Source organism: Anopheles funestus, chromosome 3RL (assembly GCF_943734845.2).
Source record: "Anopheles funestus chromosome 3RL, idAnoFuneDA-416_04, whole genome shotgun sequence".
In the NCBI taxonomy this organism is placed as follows: Eukaryota; Metazoa; Arthropoda; class Insecta; order Diptera; family Culicidae; genus Anopheles; species Anopheles funestus.
In genome coordinates this window covers 31609748-31625773 of record NC_064599.1, presented here as the reverse complement: position 1 = coordinate 31625773, position 16026 = coordinate 31609748, and the positions used below count along the sequence as shown (strand labels likewise).

General features: G+C 38.3%; 4 protein-coding genes across 4 annotated transcripts; all 4 read right to left on the bottom strand.

The window, feature by feature from the left end:
- Positions 1–481: 481 nt before the first annotated feature.
- On the bottom strand, positions 482–1622 carry LOC125770997 (ficolin-1-like). The gene is made up of 3 exons (XM_049441168.1): positions 1381–1622; positions 803–1303; positions 482–737 (listed from the first exon to the last, which is right to left on the bottom strand). Exons 1-3 carry the CDS (start codon positions 1575–1577, stop codon positions 599–601), a joined length of 837 nt encoding a protein of 278 aa, XP_049297125.1. The 5' UTR covers positions 1578–1622; the 3' UTR covers positions 482–598.
- Positions 1623–2722: 1100 nt separating this feature from the next.
- LOC125771008 (ficolin-1-like) lies at positions 2723–3659 on the bottom strand. Its single transcript, XM_049441182.1, has 2 exons — positions 2994–3659; positions 2723–2927 (listed from the first exon to the last, which is right to left on the bottom strand). The coding sequence occupies exons 1-2, from the start codon at positions 3644–3646 to the stop codon at positions 2819–2821; spliced, it is 762 nt and encodes a 253-aa protein (XP_049297139.1). The 5' UTR covers positions 3647–3659; the 3' UTR covers positions 2723–2818.
- Positions 3660–5693: 2034 nt separating this feature from the next.
- LOC125770996 (putative leucine-rich repeat-containing protein DDB_G0290503) lies at positions 5694–9786 on the bottom strand. The gene is made up of 9 exons (XM_049441167.1): positions 8743–9786; positions 8062–8113; positions 7858–7985; positions 7730–7781; positions 7518–7666; positions 7353–7404; positions 7163–7269; positions 7068–7099; positions 5694–6629 (listed from the first exon to the last, which is right to left on the bottom strand). Exons 1-9 carry the CDS (start codon positions 8974–8976, stop codon positions 6569–6571), a joined length of 867 nt encoding a protein of 288 aa, XP_049297124.1. The 5' UTR covers positions 8977–9786; the 3' UTR covers positions 5694–6568.
- Positions 9787–10855: 1069 nt separating this feature from the next.
- On the bottom strand, positions 10856–13402 carry LOC125770972 (protein Aatf-like). The gene is made up of 11 exons (XM_049441108.1): positions 12715–13402; positions 12567–12645; positions 12310–12488; positions 12185–12236; positions 12081–12121; positions 11965–12016; positions 11760–11887; positions 11631–11682; positions 11418–11566; positions 11169–11335; positions 10856–11103 (listed from the first exon to the last, which is right to left on the bottom strand). The coding sequence occupies exons 1-11, from the start codon at positions 12922–12924 to the stop codon at positions 10971–10973; spliced, it is 1242 nt and encodes a 413-aa protein (XP_049297065.1). The 5' UTR covers positions 12925–13402; the 3' UTR covers positions 10856–10970.
- Positions 13403–16026: the final 2624 nt, after the last annotated feature.

Genomic DNA, 16026 nt, shown 5'->3' with positions numbered 1-16026 from the left:
ATTCTCTCATACTATCGATCACCAACACTAGATCATCTTCAGGTAGAAGTGAGTATTACTTTCTTTCATGGATGCTCTCTTGCCGTTGAAGAATCCTTTTTCGTTTTTTTCTCTTGCATCTCGCTTGCTCACCCGTCGCTTTCGGCAAATTGAACGGTGGTTAATGATACCACTTACATGGATGCTCTCTTGTTAAAATCATTCTATCGATCACTAATACCAATAAGACGGCTAGAGGAGACAAGTGAGTGTTACCTCCTCCGTTGCTATTGAAAAATAATTTTTGATTCCTGTTTACCCGGTCGATCATGGAGAAATTATCGAAAGAAAAGCGACGAACATTACTATTCATCCTACTTACTCGCACTTACAAAAACCAACAATAAATCTGCGCATAAAACTAACGCTTTACTATAGCAAATAAATAAAAGCTGTGGTTTAACTTTATATTCATTAAGCAGCTTTGAAACAAAGGACAATCTTAACAAAATTAAAACACTTATTTTGTATGGTTTATTGCCTTGTATCACATTTCGATCGTACAATAACGGCGTTATATGCCTGGAAAGATATTGCTACTGATATTGAAATATATTCGTTAGTGAACTAATGGCTTCTTTGGTCTTATCATCATTTTTGAAGTTTTTAATGAATAATAATTTCTTCGAAACGTGAGCCATACCATCCCAGTTGCATATTCTTCCGTTGCTCCGCGAAGATATTTTCCATTGAGATTGCTGTAAATCACATTCAAATGCTTATTATATGACAATATTTCTAAATAAATCGATTATTAACATACTTGTGATGACATTTATGGTACCACCAGGCTCCAGTATATGTGATTGCACAATTTATGTCGTGTGTATCATTGTCCTCATCGAATGTTGAAAATGTCATGTTTTTATGAAATACTAACGAATCGCCCGCATTTCCGGAATATTCACCTAGCATCTTCAATATATACTTTTCACTTTCGTCTCCAATCTCGAACTGATCGTATTTCGCGTACGTCTTGTTGCCATCGAAATCTTCCAGCAGCACTACCAACTCATGTGGTCGTGATACGGTTAACTGATAAATACGGTCCAAACCCAACCAGAACTCTCCATCCAAATTTCCAAACCCATGCTTGTACTCTTTCCAGTTCCGGAAGAAGTTCATCGATCCGTCGAAGCGATGTTGAATCACAATCCATCCACCCGAATCATATTCTTGATCGCACAGCACGCTCATCGGTTCCTTGAAAGGTTTTTCCGGTTGTATGTTGTATATTCCAGAAGAAGGAACCTCACTGCATGATCTGTACACATTACCAAGCACTTTTTGTCAATTTTTCTTCTTCATTTCATTCTTTTTTTTCTACTAAAACCCACTTACCTTTGCACCTTGCGTTGATCATTTGCAATGCTACGATCTTCTAGAAATTGCAGCTTCGTCATGATCATTTCGAAAGCAAAACCACCTTGAAAAGCACTAGACGTATCGTCAGCTAAATCACATTGCACACGCATAGTATAACCGACTATGATGGTACAACACAGACTAAATGCAAATAGAAGGTTGATCTTGAACATGTTGATAACACTGGCAAAACTGTAACAATGACAATTGTAGCTATATGTAGAACTTTATATACCCGTCAGAAATTCAAAAGGGACAACCAAACACATTTTTATCTTTTGTTTGACCATGGACAATGTGAGAAATGTTCACTGTGTGATAATTACTTTTATCCATATAAAAACGGTCTTATGGTACGATGTCATTGAGTGTGCAAGTTCATTATGCTGCTTTATCGGAGTATGGCAAACTCTTGACTTTAAGTCGTGTTCCTAGAGTTCTACTGCTGATAAATAGCCAGTTCGCCGACTAGGAATAGCTGAAGGTCAGAGCTCAACGCGTATCTTCTACTGGGAAATCCTTGAACCCAACGGAGCGTTTGGAATAATCTCCCTTAGCTGGAGAACGATCATTCATCGTTAGGCACGGTTACGAAATCTAAATAGAAAAATAGTTTCACAATTCTACCTAATGCAATGATCTCCAGCACACTTCGTAAAGATACTGTATGGATAAAATTAGACGACCAACGGGAAAAGGATCACCTTTAGGTAATTGGACTGTCTGGAGTTTGCTTACATCCGGTGATTAAAAATCCTTCCGAGCATCTTCCTCTCGAATGCGAATAAGAGGGCTTCGTCATTTTTGGGCAAAGTACTTGTCTCAGAGACGTATGTGAGCGTACTATTGCTTTTGTATTTAAAAAAAAAACCGACTTTGATCGTCGTGAGAGGTATTTTGAGTGGAAACGTTTCCCCAGACTGTAGAAAGAACGGATGGCATTCAGCATCCAACGCGTATCTCAACATCAACGTTGATTTATTTAAGTTAAAATACAACCAACAAATCAAACATTGCAAGGCCGTTCTTCAATGGACAAAACAAAAACAATAATTGCGCCAAAAACAATAATTGCGCATTATAATTTCACTTAAATCTATATCCATTAAAGTGCTTTAAAACAAACGACAATCTTAAATAATCTAAACATACGGTATTGATGCCGCGGTACTCGTACCACGGTATAAAAAGGGTGAACTGGGAAATAAACAGAGATTGATCGCGGTAACGTGAAGGTGATCGGACCTGTTCAGTTTTCTTCCTCTGATCCGAAACTCGTATTCTTCTGTGTATCCTCTGCCTACTCTCCTCTTACATATATTTTGTGTAGTTAAATAACTTTTTATTTTTTGAATCAATTGGATCGTGTGATAACGATTTACATGTGCTTTAAAAGATTTGCATCACTAAACAGCTAAGCCGTTTTTGGTCTTATCATCATTTTTGAAATTTTGAGTTCATAACGATACCAATGAAATTTGGACATGTAATCATCTCCAGTTCCGTATCGTCCATTGAGATTGCTGTAAATACGATGCAAATGGTAAGTTTATCACTATGTATACAAGGAATTGATTACTATACCATACCTATATCCACAATCACTGAACCACCATGCTCCATGAAATGTTTTTGCACAATTTCTCGTGCTTACGTCGTTATCCGCATCGAATGTAGAAAATGGGATCATGGCCCGATCGCGTACAAAATAATCGACAGCCGTTCCCGAGTGTTCACCTAGTATCGTCAATACATACTTTTCGTTTTCATTTCCAATCTCGAACTGATTGTATTTGGCGTACATTTTATAGCCATCCAAATCTTCCAGCAGCACTACCAACTCATGTGCTCGTGATACGGTCAACTGATGAATACGGTCCAAACCCAACCAGAACTCACCGTCCAGATTTCCAAACCCATTCTTGTACTCTTGCCAATTCCGATAGAAATCCGTCGATCCGTTAAAGCGATGTTGAAATACAATCCATCCGCCTGATTCGTAATCTTGATCACACAACACCCTCATCGGTTCCTCGAAGGTGTTATCCGGTTGAATGGAATATATTCCGGAAGAGGGAACCTCGCTGCAGGATGTGTACACATTATCACGCACTTTGTTTGAATCGTTTTTGTGTTGTATGATGCTTTCCTTTCTACTGCATAAATCACTTATCTTTTTAATCACTTGCTCTTCTACCTCAGTAAAACGATCTTCTAGAAATTGCAGTTTCGTCATGATCATTTCGAAAGCGAAACCTTGAGCAGCAGTGGATGTATCTGGAGTTAAATCACATTGTGTACTAACAATGATACTGCACAGAGTTAATATAAATGGAAGACTGATCCCAAACATGTTGATATTACTGGCAAAACTGTAACAATGACAATTGTAGCTAAATGTAGAACTTTATATACCCGTCAATAGTTCAAAAGGGACAACTAAACATATCTTTTCATTGACCATGGACGATGTGAGAAATGTTCACTGTGTGATAATTACTTTCATTCATAAAAATAAATAATGGCCAGGCTGATAAATAGCCAGTTCGCCGACTATGAATAGCTGAGGGTCAGAACTCAATCCATATCTTCTACTGGGAAATCCTTGAACCCAACGTAGCGTTTGGAACAATCTCCCTTAGCTGGAGAACGATCATTCATCGTTAGGCACGGTTACAAAATCTAAATAGAAAAATCGTTTCACAATCCTACCTAAGGCAATGATTTCCAGCACAATATTCCAATGATCTCTACTTCATAAAGTTACTACATGGATAAAATAAGATGACCAGCGGGAAAAGGATCACCTTTTGGAAATTGGACAGTCTGTATTGTGCTCACTCCCAAATGTCAATATATTGGAATCCCAGAAATTATGATCGACATATTTCTGGCAATTAAAATTGGTCAACAAATAGATAAATAAATATGTACGAGAAACAGTTGCTAGTATAATTATCTATATCACAAAGAGTCGGACTTGCAAATGCAATGGTTCCATTTATCTGTTGAAGGTCTGAAAAGAAGAGAACAACAACTTCCGATTTGTCGCTGTAACATGTGTTCATACATATAAACGCATGTAGAATAGCGTTTAAAGCATGTAATAGTCTGCTAAGTGTCTTAGTCTCTTAATGTTTCATTCTATAAAGCTTCTGATAACGTAAACGAAGAAATTTGCTGATAAATTAAAAAATATAATATATAAGGTTTCGTGTTGCTCCATTAATGATATGTCCAAATCTAGCCAGCTGCCATTATAGAAAGGACGTTCCACAATGCTATTGATACTGTAGTAAAACTCATATCTACATACAACATATAAATACATTCAAATATCCACAGCCAATCCATTATCCAATCCAATATTTATTTCCAATATACAAACGAAGAATTGGTGAAATTTACTGGCCAAACTTGTAAACTAAAGCAGCTGTGCGCAGACACTGATGAACAGTAGCAACAGTAAAGTTCGAGAATTGCTCCGAAAAACTGATAAATAATTGTCAATTCTTTTATAATATATTATGGTAATACCTTCTGTTTCGTTCTTAGAATGTGTTTCAATTGAATTAAAGATTAAAAAAAGATACACCCGTTGCAAAGTGCTTCATTTCTCAATTTCTAAATTGAACCAAGCTTGTGTTATTACAACTCTTTTTGGAGAATTAACTCTTTTATTCTTACTGGGTATGAACATCACTTTGGTTCCCATTAGAGATGTGCAAAGTGAGTTGAAACGTTGTATTGAACGAGTTTCTTTCACTCACCACGAGGAGTTTTAGCGACACCTTTTTCACTTACTCACACTCATGAGTGTAACCATGTAGCTGTGGTGAGTCGAGTAGCAAAAAGAGTATAATATAATGCGACGAGTCATATAATAAATATGACGAGCAATGCCAGAACTGACGAAAGAATTAGTATAGGCAGCACTCTATGGGCAGGAAAAAATGCCTTCAATTTGCAATAAATAAAGTCTTCGACAAAAAAATTCCGATATTTTAACACACACAACTATCAAAACAAACCTAATACACATGAATTGTTAGCGGGCAAACCACCAAGCCAGGACACGTGAAGGAGAGGTCTTCCGAGTCCCTAGTTTAACCTCAAAACAGAACAGTTTGAGTTGCTGCCCAAAAGGGGGATTACAATCGCCAATTGTTCGCTAAATTTCCCGCTAGTGTTCTCGGTACGTGGGAACCTAAATATACTGCGAAAGTGGAACAATCCGAATAGTAACGTTTCGGATGAGGACAGAAGATTCGGATGAGATTCTAAGTAAAGCCTAAGGAGAGGTCAAGGAAATTCAAATGAAAGTCGAGACGTTCTTCGTTTCAGTTCTGAAATAAATCTGAGTTTTTCAAGAACAATTAACAATAAACAAAGACAAAAAATTTGAACAGCTTATATACATATGTACTAACAATATTTGAATGTGTTTGTGTCTTATTCGTGCGTACCATCAACGCATTATGGTGGAATATTAGTTGGTTCGATTGCGTTGGTCTTATCCTCTTTTCTTCTATTTTCATCCTAAATAAACTCATGGCAAGTGGTCTGCCTTGGTTCCTAGTGCTTGTGTCTAGTGTTTCTGCCTGATTAGACGCATTGTCAGAAAAATTGCTTACAAATAATAGAATTTTGACACTATTGAAGGCAGCTCGTTGTGCTGTACATGCATTCCTGTCCTAAGCTGTTTATTGATGCACTTGAGTCGGTAGTTTTAGTTTTAGGCATCCCTTGGACATCCTTCGTAAACCTACTTGACGCATGACCTTTCTAAAGTTCTCTGTTTATTTTGGTCTAGCTCAACGATCCCATGCGATAAGTTACAATTTTAAAACATATATTCAAAACTCTCGTTGCATCCGCAACATGAATGTATCCGCAAAGATGTCATTGTAGTATGTGGACTACACAACAACAAATGCATCTTCAAGCAGGAATGATTATTTTTTTCACATTTCATTTTGTTTTATATCGTCTTGTATGAAAATTAAAGGTGCATAAACACATTCTTTTATAGTTTGACAGTCAGAAGCTTCTTATGGGTCGGTTAAAAGAACGGCAAACTTTGAAGCTGTTTATCTACTACAAAAGGCGATTATTAGAGAAGCGATCGTTCGCGTGTTCAAATTAGTTTCTTAAGATTATTTGGTTATTTGGGTAGCTGGGACTGCCAAACCCGTTTTCTTAGGGATGTATATTTTTCCGGACCGATAGTGCGTTACCGATCGTGGGCAGTATTGAATGCGATTACTGTAAAAAAGAAGTTGTTCTTGGTAGAATATGCGGTCTGGTATTGTTTTCGAATTTCATTTTTGCGTTGCTCTATCTCTAATTTTTGCGTTATCTATCGTGTTAGTTTATTTGTTTTGTTTGTTTGTTATGAAGCTAGACCTGGCAATATTTTCGTTTCTGTTGTGGTAGGCGTTTATCGACGGTTAGCAACCGATCACCACCAGTCGATAGCACCGATCGTATTACGTTCGACAAACGCAGCACCATGCTGCGATCGTGCTGAATCGACCGAATCTTCTATGTTGCTAACCGTCACCGATTAGCGATAACACCGATCGTTCTACGTTTGGTAAACGCAGAACGATGTAGCGCTGAATCAGTAGTATCGCATAACTGTATTCTCCACGGTCTATTCGGTTTGTGGTCTCAAGGGATTTGTATATTTCATCTAGAAAAATAATTAACATTATCAAAGATGTTCGAATATGAAATGAAAAAAGCATTAAAATACCATTTGGAGACGATCAGCATCTTTACAGTTTTTTAATTTTTCTTCCTGCAATTCCTCCGTGAGTTCCAACAGTCTTGAAACGTACCATGCTTCCTTATTTTCCAAATCTAACAAAAAAGAAAGTTCATATTTGTATATTTTGTTTTTCGTTTGCACATAACTTATCCGTTTTTTTTTCTAAATTATTTACTTTTTGTCAATTGGCACAATTCTTTTCTTTGTTTTAGATTCGTTACTTTCATCTACAAAATAAACATAAAATAAAAAAAGGAAGATCAATGGTTTATAATAACGATTATAATCGATATAATAACGATTTATAATAACAATGATAAGAATTTATGTAAAAAAATACCTCATCAAGGAGATCCGTAAGTTTGGTGTTTTCCAATTTCGATTGTTGCAAGCTTTCATTGAGATTGTTCAACTCCGAACGATACAACATCTCCTTCTCCTTTAATTCGTCTTTCAAATCTTCCCTTACATTTTCAATCGCAATGAAATCTACAAAATAAGTAAGTTCTTTACTGTTTCTTACACATTTTAATAGAACTTTTAGGCACTTACCTATTCTCAATTGACGCGATTTCTCCATTTCGTTTTGGTTTGTTAATATCATCTAAGAAAAAAATAAGTAAATTAAACAAAAGTATGCAATAAAAAGAACAAATCTGTTATTTCACTATTGTTTTCACCTTCGCCATCGATTCTGTAGCAGTTTTAAGTTCCAAATCAAACCGTTTTACTTCATTTCGATGCTTCTCGTTTTGCACTTCCAAATTGCAAGTCAAACGTTGTTTGAGTTCTTGCAAATCATTCAATTCTTAACAAAAGAAAGAAGAGATAAGGTTGTACATAGAACACTTTATAATGTTACTACTTTTAATATGCATACGAACCTGTCTTTAGTCGATCGTTATCGACCTGCAACGCACCTAGTTGTCCCTCCAGCTGTAATTAAAGTTTGACAAGTGTCTTTACTGTGCAAAAATACTGTTACATGAAAGCGACTACACTCCTGCAAACGTACCTTGGAAAGTTTCAATTTTTTTTCTTCCAATCCTAAGAAACCAATAAAACATGATTTATCTAATTCATTGTTTATCATTCTAATCTTTTTAATGGCATACCGTTAAGAAATGTGTTCGCTAGCTTTCTTAGGTTTTTTTTGTCTTTTTCCAACTGTTAAAAAGAGGAAATAGAATGTTGAGAAACTGTTTGATAAGTTGTAGAATCGAAATTACTTGTTAAATTTTCCAGTCATCGTGCGTTAAATATTCGTCCTTCGCTGACTTTCGCGATGAAGTACCAGGATTTGTATCATTATTTTCCTTCAGTTGATCTCTCTCGTTTGACGCTTTCACACCTAGGTTTAGGTCAATCTTCCACAGAAATTTTGGAACTAGAATGGTGAGCGAACGTGATAAAAGTTCCTATGTGTCGTACCTTAATCAAACAATATGACTCACTTAGCGGACTTATTAACCTCTCCATCATTTTGCCTTTGGATGATTTCTTGCTTTTGGGTTTCTAAAACATGCGACAAGCAACAGTAAAAGATTAATGTTAAAAATTTTCACCATTCGTCTGTTGCTCGTTACCGAAGAATCCGATTTTGTTTCTTTGGTATTTTCATCGTCAGTTTTCTTTCCGTCGTTTTCACCGTGATCATCCTCTGCGTTTCCATTTTTACTCACAGTTTCTTCATCATTCTCAACAGTGTCATCTTCAACCTCAGATTCATCTTCTAGCAGAAGATTTTTCGCATGTTGTAGAACACTGTCGGCACGTTCGCGAATTTTCTCACTATCCATACTGAACACTCAACACTGAACCACTCGCGAGGAATATTTGTTAGGAAAAGGCCAACAATTAAATGTTAGCTTCTGCTAAACAAAAACTTCTATGAATCACGGCGCAGGCGCAAGCGAATATATTTCGAAACTTTCCCAACGAGCAAAAACATTTCTTCGACACTCGAACAGTGGCTTTACCTGCATGGCTTGAAATGTGAGCTTGTATGTCAGAAATCATGTAAGTGGCCAATTTCTAAATAATTTTGCTACCATGAACGGGGTTCTTTTCGATTGCATGTTGCAAAAGTCAAGCTTTCCCCCAGCAAGGTCTTTTAAATGGCGCAAAATTAGCGAGAAAATTTGTTCACAATTTGTTCTTTTAGGGGTTTTTTCAAACATATTATTATATTCTTGCGAATGATTGGAGTTTTAATTTGCTATTATATTAGGTTGAGATACAAGAAATTACAGTAGATCGTCGATTATTCATGGTGCTCGGGACCGGACAAATACCGGTTCAAAATCGATTCTGCTGGATGTGACGGAGCGTTATCCAATATTAAAATGGCTCTGTCGTAGTCCTTTTGATGCTAAAAATGATTCCGGATCAAATAAATTATTATCAAATATCAGTTAAAATTTTGTTTAGAAAGTAAAATAAAAACATTTCAAATATATCGTTTGGTCGCAAACAATTTTATCCAACCTGGCATCAATACAAATGTTTACCACGGTTGAACAGCAATCAATTTTCGGCGCACGGTTAATCCGCCCGCCGATTACTCCGCCTCCGGATAATTGACGTTTTACTGTATTTTCTTTTTCTTCCAAAATGTTGTTTAAATTAGTGATGGGTTCTCGGAATCCCAAGCCCGAACCGCTTCCGAGCATAGGAACTAAGTTAAAACCACGGTTTCGTCTGGAGCCGTCTGGAGCCGCAAGTCGGCAGCCATCCGGAGCCGTCCGGAGCCGTCGGAGTCGGCTAAACCATCAGAATCGTTTTGGCTGAAATGTATTGAAATTACATAGCGCTTCTAATCGCCCATGATACGGTGATATAACCTAGATTAGTGAAATCTGCCGCTGCCGACTAACGGCTCCAGGCGGCTTCGGACGGCTCCGTACGACTCCGACGGCTCCGACTGCCGGCTTTGAACGGCTCCGTCTACCAACTAATGGCTCCGGCTGTCGGCTAGCGGCTCCGGACGGCTGTGGACGGCTCCGGACGGCTCCGGACAGCTCCGGCTGCCGACTAGCGGCTCTGAACGGCTCCGTCTGCCGACTAGCGGCTCCGGCTGCCGGCTAGCGGCTCCGGACGGCTCCAGACGGCTGTGGACGGCTCCGGACGGCTCGGGCTGCCGACTAGCGGCTCCGAACGGCTTCGGCTGCCGACTAGCGGCTCCGAACGGCTCCGATTGCCGACTACCGGCTCCGGCTGCCGGCTAGCGGCTCCGGACGGCTCCGGCAGCCGACTAGCGGCTCTGGACGGCTCCGTACGGCTGTGGACGGCTCCGACGACTCCGATTGCCGACTACCGGCTCCGTACGGCTCCGAACGGCTCCGGCTGCCGACTAGCGGCTCTGGACGGCTCCGTACGGCTGTGGACGGCTCCGACGACTCCGATTGCCGACTACCGGCTCCGTACGGCTCCGAACGGCTCCGGCTGCCGCCTAGCGATTTCTGACTGCTCCGGACGGTTCCGGACTGTTTCGAACTCGTAGTATTGTACCCACCTTCCGGAACCGCTTCCAAAATTGATGGAGTCATTCGGAAGCCGTTCCCTTTTTTATCGAATTTACCCATCACTAGTTTAAATCACAGAAATAAACGAACTTCGTATGATCGAACACTAAAACTTGATTAAACCGTTTGATACAAGAGGATCGACCAGCAACGGTTAGAATAAAGAAAGAAGATTTATTTTCACATTTCCAACACAAACTTACACACATATTGAATGTTCAGAATAACACAAAACTAGATAGAGTTTGCATCGCACTTTTTTTTCTAATTCATCCATTGCAATCCTCTGCATGGAGTTGCATATTAGCCAAGCTACCAAACGACGCTCCACACAAAGGACAAGTGAATGTTCCTTCGCTCTGCAGTTGGGCCGTAGTCGTTGTGAAAGGATTTGATTCCAGGCTAGAAACAGACAACAGTTTAAGTAGCTCGCTTCGCATTAAATAAAGTAAATCAATTTCTCTTACATTTGTATTGCGCGTCGCAGTTCAGTTATTTTTGCATTGCCAGCATCTAATTGTGCGTTAATTTTATGCTTTTCACTCTGTGTTTCTCTTAGTTTTTGCTCAAGTTGCATATTCTTTGTCTTCGATTCCTTCATCTGCTCTGCTGTTATTTGTAAGTTATCGGTAAGCTTTAAAACAAAAATTCAAAATTTAACAGATGACTAGTCTCAAAATTAAATGAAGTCTCAAATCATCATCAAATTAAAATACCTTATGAACGCGTTCAGTGAGTTCGGTGTTTTCTAACTTTGTTTGTTGCAAGCTTTCCATGAGTTTGTCCAATTCCGAAGAATACGATATTTCCCGCTGCTCTGACTTTTTTATCAGTCCTTCTTTTTCCTTAGCAAGGGATTCCAAATCTACAAAGTAAGTTAAATTTCTGTACTATTTTTACAAATTTAAATGTAATGTTTAGTTATTTACCAGCCCTCAATCGGCACGATTCTTCCAATTGTTTTTGGTTTGTTAATTTCATCTGTCAAAAAATAAGTAAAATAATCACAAATTTACTAAACTAAACACTTGTGCCGGTTATTTCACTATTGTTTTCACCTTTGCCAACGATTCTGTAGCAGTGTTAAGCTCCAAATCAAGCCGTTTTACTTCATTTCGATGCTTCTCGTTTTGCGTGTCCAAATTGTGAATCAAACCTTGTTTGAGTTCTTGTAAATCATCCAATTCTTAGCCAGAGAAACGAAAGATAAGATTGTACAAAAAATCAATTCACCATGTTAATACTTTTAATAAGCATTTCAACCTGATTTCAGTCGATCATTATCGGCCTGCGATGCTGCCAGTTGTCCCTCCAGCTGTAAATAAAAATTGATTAAAGTTTTCTCCCACTTTTCCACTAAATCACATTTTGAAAAACACCTTGGAAAGTTCCGAAACTTTTTGTTCCAATCGTATACATCCTGAAAGAGCGAAACATAAATTAATTTGAATCGATATTGAATGATCTTTTTAAAATGTCATACCGTCAAGAAATTTGCTGGCATACTTTTGTAGCAATTTGTTATCCTTTTCCAGCTGTAAAAAAATACAATGGAGAGATAGTTAATTATTCAATTCACCCAAATGCGTTGGAACAGAAATAACGAACAATTTTAATCCTCTTCGCATCGGACGATAAAGATTCGTTATCACACTCCTTATCAGCTGTTTTGCGTGATGTCGAACCGGCTGTACCGGTATTTGGGTCCATTTTTCCCTCTCGCTTTTCTTTCCGGTTTGACGCTTTAACGCCTAGATTGAAGTCAAAATTCCAGTTAATCTTTGAACCTACAAGAGGGGACAAATGGAGAGTGTTATTAAAGTGGCTATTTTGTCACACATTTTTCGAAAGACGTGATGACTCACCAAAGGGATCCATTACAACGCCCATCAATTTCTGCACCTTTTTGGTTATACCTTTGGATGATTTCTTGCTTTTGGGGTCCTAGGCAATACGGCAGGCGGTAAAACATTAATGCCTAAAAATATGCACAATTCTTCTGCTGCTCATTACCTTATCGGATTTTGTTTCTTTGGCCTTTTCATCGTCATTTTCCTTTCCGTCGTTTTCATCGTGATCATCCTCTTCGTTTCCATTTTCACTCTCAATTTCTTCGTCATCTTCAACAGTGTCGTCTTCAGCCTCAGATTCGTCGTCTAGCAGAAAATCTTTCGCGTATTCCAAAGCAGTTTCGGCACGTTGTCGAATTTTCTCACTAGCCATACTGAGAACGCTCCACGCCTCGCTTTAACAAGTTCAACAATATTTCTATGGCGAAGGCCGACGTTTTAGCTTGTGGTAAACAATAAATTCTTTCAATCGTGGCGCATGCGCAAGCGGATATTTTTCGAAACTAGCGTTTCCAACAAGCAAAAACCGTATCTTCGAAATTCAAAACCGAAACCTGAGTGCACAGTGGGTAGCTTGGTGGTCTTGGATCCGCAAAATGAAATATTTTAAAAACTAATGTGTTTAACAATTTTTGTAAGGAAACCACATAAAAGCACATTTTTTATTAAAGTATTAAAAATACGATTTAAATATAAAATGTCCCATAGCATAGGCATAGAAGCAATATTAGTTAACAACTGAAATAATTTTTAGCAGGAGGCGCCCTGTACTTCACTACAGTTTAGCAATAGCTAATTAGAAGGTGTACCACACATTATAAACGGAAAAAGAATGATTCTTCATGATTACTTGGGTATGTTTTTGTCTTCCCACAGTCACAAATGTTTGAGTGGGAGTTATCGCTATATAAATTCTACTAGTGCAGTAACGCAGCGGTACTGCTGTGTTGGTAAAGTTGTTTTTCTAAGCCAGTGTTGTAAAACTATAATTTGCCCAATATGAAAGCTTAATCAACAAACCCTGCCTGTTCACTAGATTGATGTGGTTTTTTTGGTTGTTGTGCAGGATCTAAGCCTACTTCAACTTATCGAAATGTTAATCGATACGATCAAATGCTCAAAACGATGGTTTACGGTAGGACGATGCTAAATATTCCTTAGTAGGCTGGCTTAACAAATGGTACAATTGGTGCGGTTTCCAGAGTGTGTTGGCCAAGTGAAAGTATTCAAGAAAGCAAAAGGAACCGCATTTTTCCACCAGAATATTATTTGGAAGCGATTACACGAAGATTTAACATTTTTGAATTACTGAGCGGAATTGTAGAATGGTTGTGGCGCCGGTATCTACACCACAGGACCAGGGTTCCAATCCTATCCGGGCCAAAGCCCCGTACGCAGGACCGACAGTCTCGCTACGGGTAAATGAAATCAATATTATAAATGATAATATTACTAGGATCGGGGAACCGGGCCACCGGGCCGCAATTGACCACAGCCAATTTTGAAAAACAGCGAAAACATCCATTAATATAGTGAGTTAAACTGATCTCATGCGTTGTCGGTAAGGGTAAGGAATGTTGGAATTTACTTAGACATTTTATTCAACAAGTTTCTATATTTTTTGGTTGTAGAAAACGGAATACATGTCTGCGCTATGAAAATATTCCTTTTCCGTGATCGATCCTACAATGACACAACATGAAATCAGGATTGAAGAGACGTCCAGTGTGCCTCAATGGTAGTTTTCTCAGGCTTCTAACAAAATCTTCCATACTTGAATTTGACCTATTTTGGCGATTGTATTAGAATTATTGTGCGCAATTCTGACGGAGCCAAGTCCGTTGCGAAAATGGATAGTAAATTGGAAATTTTAGATGGTTGAAAAGATGCAATTCCACGATGGCCGGGTTGAAATTGGACGTGACCAACTTTCGAATCAGCAAAAAGAACGTATAATTCTCAAATCGGATCGTTTCTTTTGGTTATAGCAGATGAAACACATATGATGTTCGAAGTAAATTGGCATATTCAGTCTGTAAGGCTGGATTTAACTGTAAGTATCGTAGTATGGTCAAAGTTTACCGCTGTATCGACACAACACTGGTCAAGTATTGAAAACGCTGCCCTTGATGCTTAATAACTAACTAAGTGCTTCGTTTGGGGAACGCGTTTGAGGTTAGAACCTAGGCAAATCCATGCCGATAACAGGTCGCAATGATATCCTTCTACATGTGACGAAAACTCAATAGAATCGGCGTTACGTAGATCTCTTGCGTAGCCCTGTAACCGGGCCTATTAACTAGTATTTAAAAAAAAGTAGAAGTTATGTGAAAAACAGCCACGAGAAGGAGGCGCCCAGTACTTGACAACAGTGCTTTTAAGGGGGTAGTACACACTCTGGTAGCTCGAACAAAAAGAGTTTTCGAATGGTTTTTTCTATATATATAAAATTCTCGTGTCGCGGTGTTAGTGTGCAAACTCCTCTTAAACGGCTGAACCGATTTGTATGAAATTTTCACTGAACGTTCGTTAGGTATGAGAATAGGTTTACCGCTATTTTTCGTTTCGCTAGGTGGCCTCTGGCCAATATTATGAGTTGTTTTCTGTTTTTCCTACGGGAGTTATCAAGTAGGCATAGCCATTTTTTCAACACGAATAATGTTGAACACTAGGTACTGAAACAAACAAGTTCTAACGAATAAATCAATCAAAGTAGTAGTGTCATCTGTATGACGATTTATTTGTGCAACTTTTTCATTAAAACGTAAAGTGAGTGATAAATAAGTAAAAAGCAAGTGTGTGAATAATTAAAAAATGTTGTGTAGTGTTTTACGGCTCGGTGGTACATGTGGAATCGGCGGCTTAGACGGAAGGATCTGATGTTAAACCACAATCGTCAAGGAAAGTCAGAAATGCTTCCTGAAGTAGCAGAAAAGAAGAAGAAGAGCCACAAAAAAAGAAGAAAAATTGCTTTGATTGGGAATATTATTTGGATTAAAAATGGCAATAATTTAAAAAATTTCAAATAATCAACGATATTCCCTCATCGACGCTCTAATAATAACACACGAATCAAGATGGAACACTCAAAATGTTTGCTTTGCTTAAAAAGGCATGTTTAAGGGCAAAGCTAGATTTTCCGGGTAAGCTAGTAAAGAATATAAATTTATTAAACTACACAAAATAAATGTTTTAACTATTTCACATTGTTTCGTTTGTTTCAAAGCAGTTTAATGGATATAACTTGAAGGAAAATATTGATGCGCAATTATTGTTTTCGGTTTTGTCCACTGAAGAACGGCCTTGCAATGTTGGATTTGTTGGTTGCATTTTTACTTAAATAAATCAACGTCGATCTTGAGATACGCGCCTGTGTGCTCGATGCCATCCGGTCTTTCTACAGTCTGGGGAAACGTTTCCACACAAAATACCTGTCGCGTCGATCAAAGCTGAGATTATATAGAAGCTATATAAT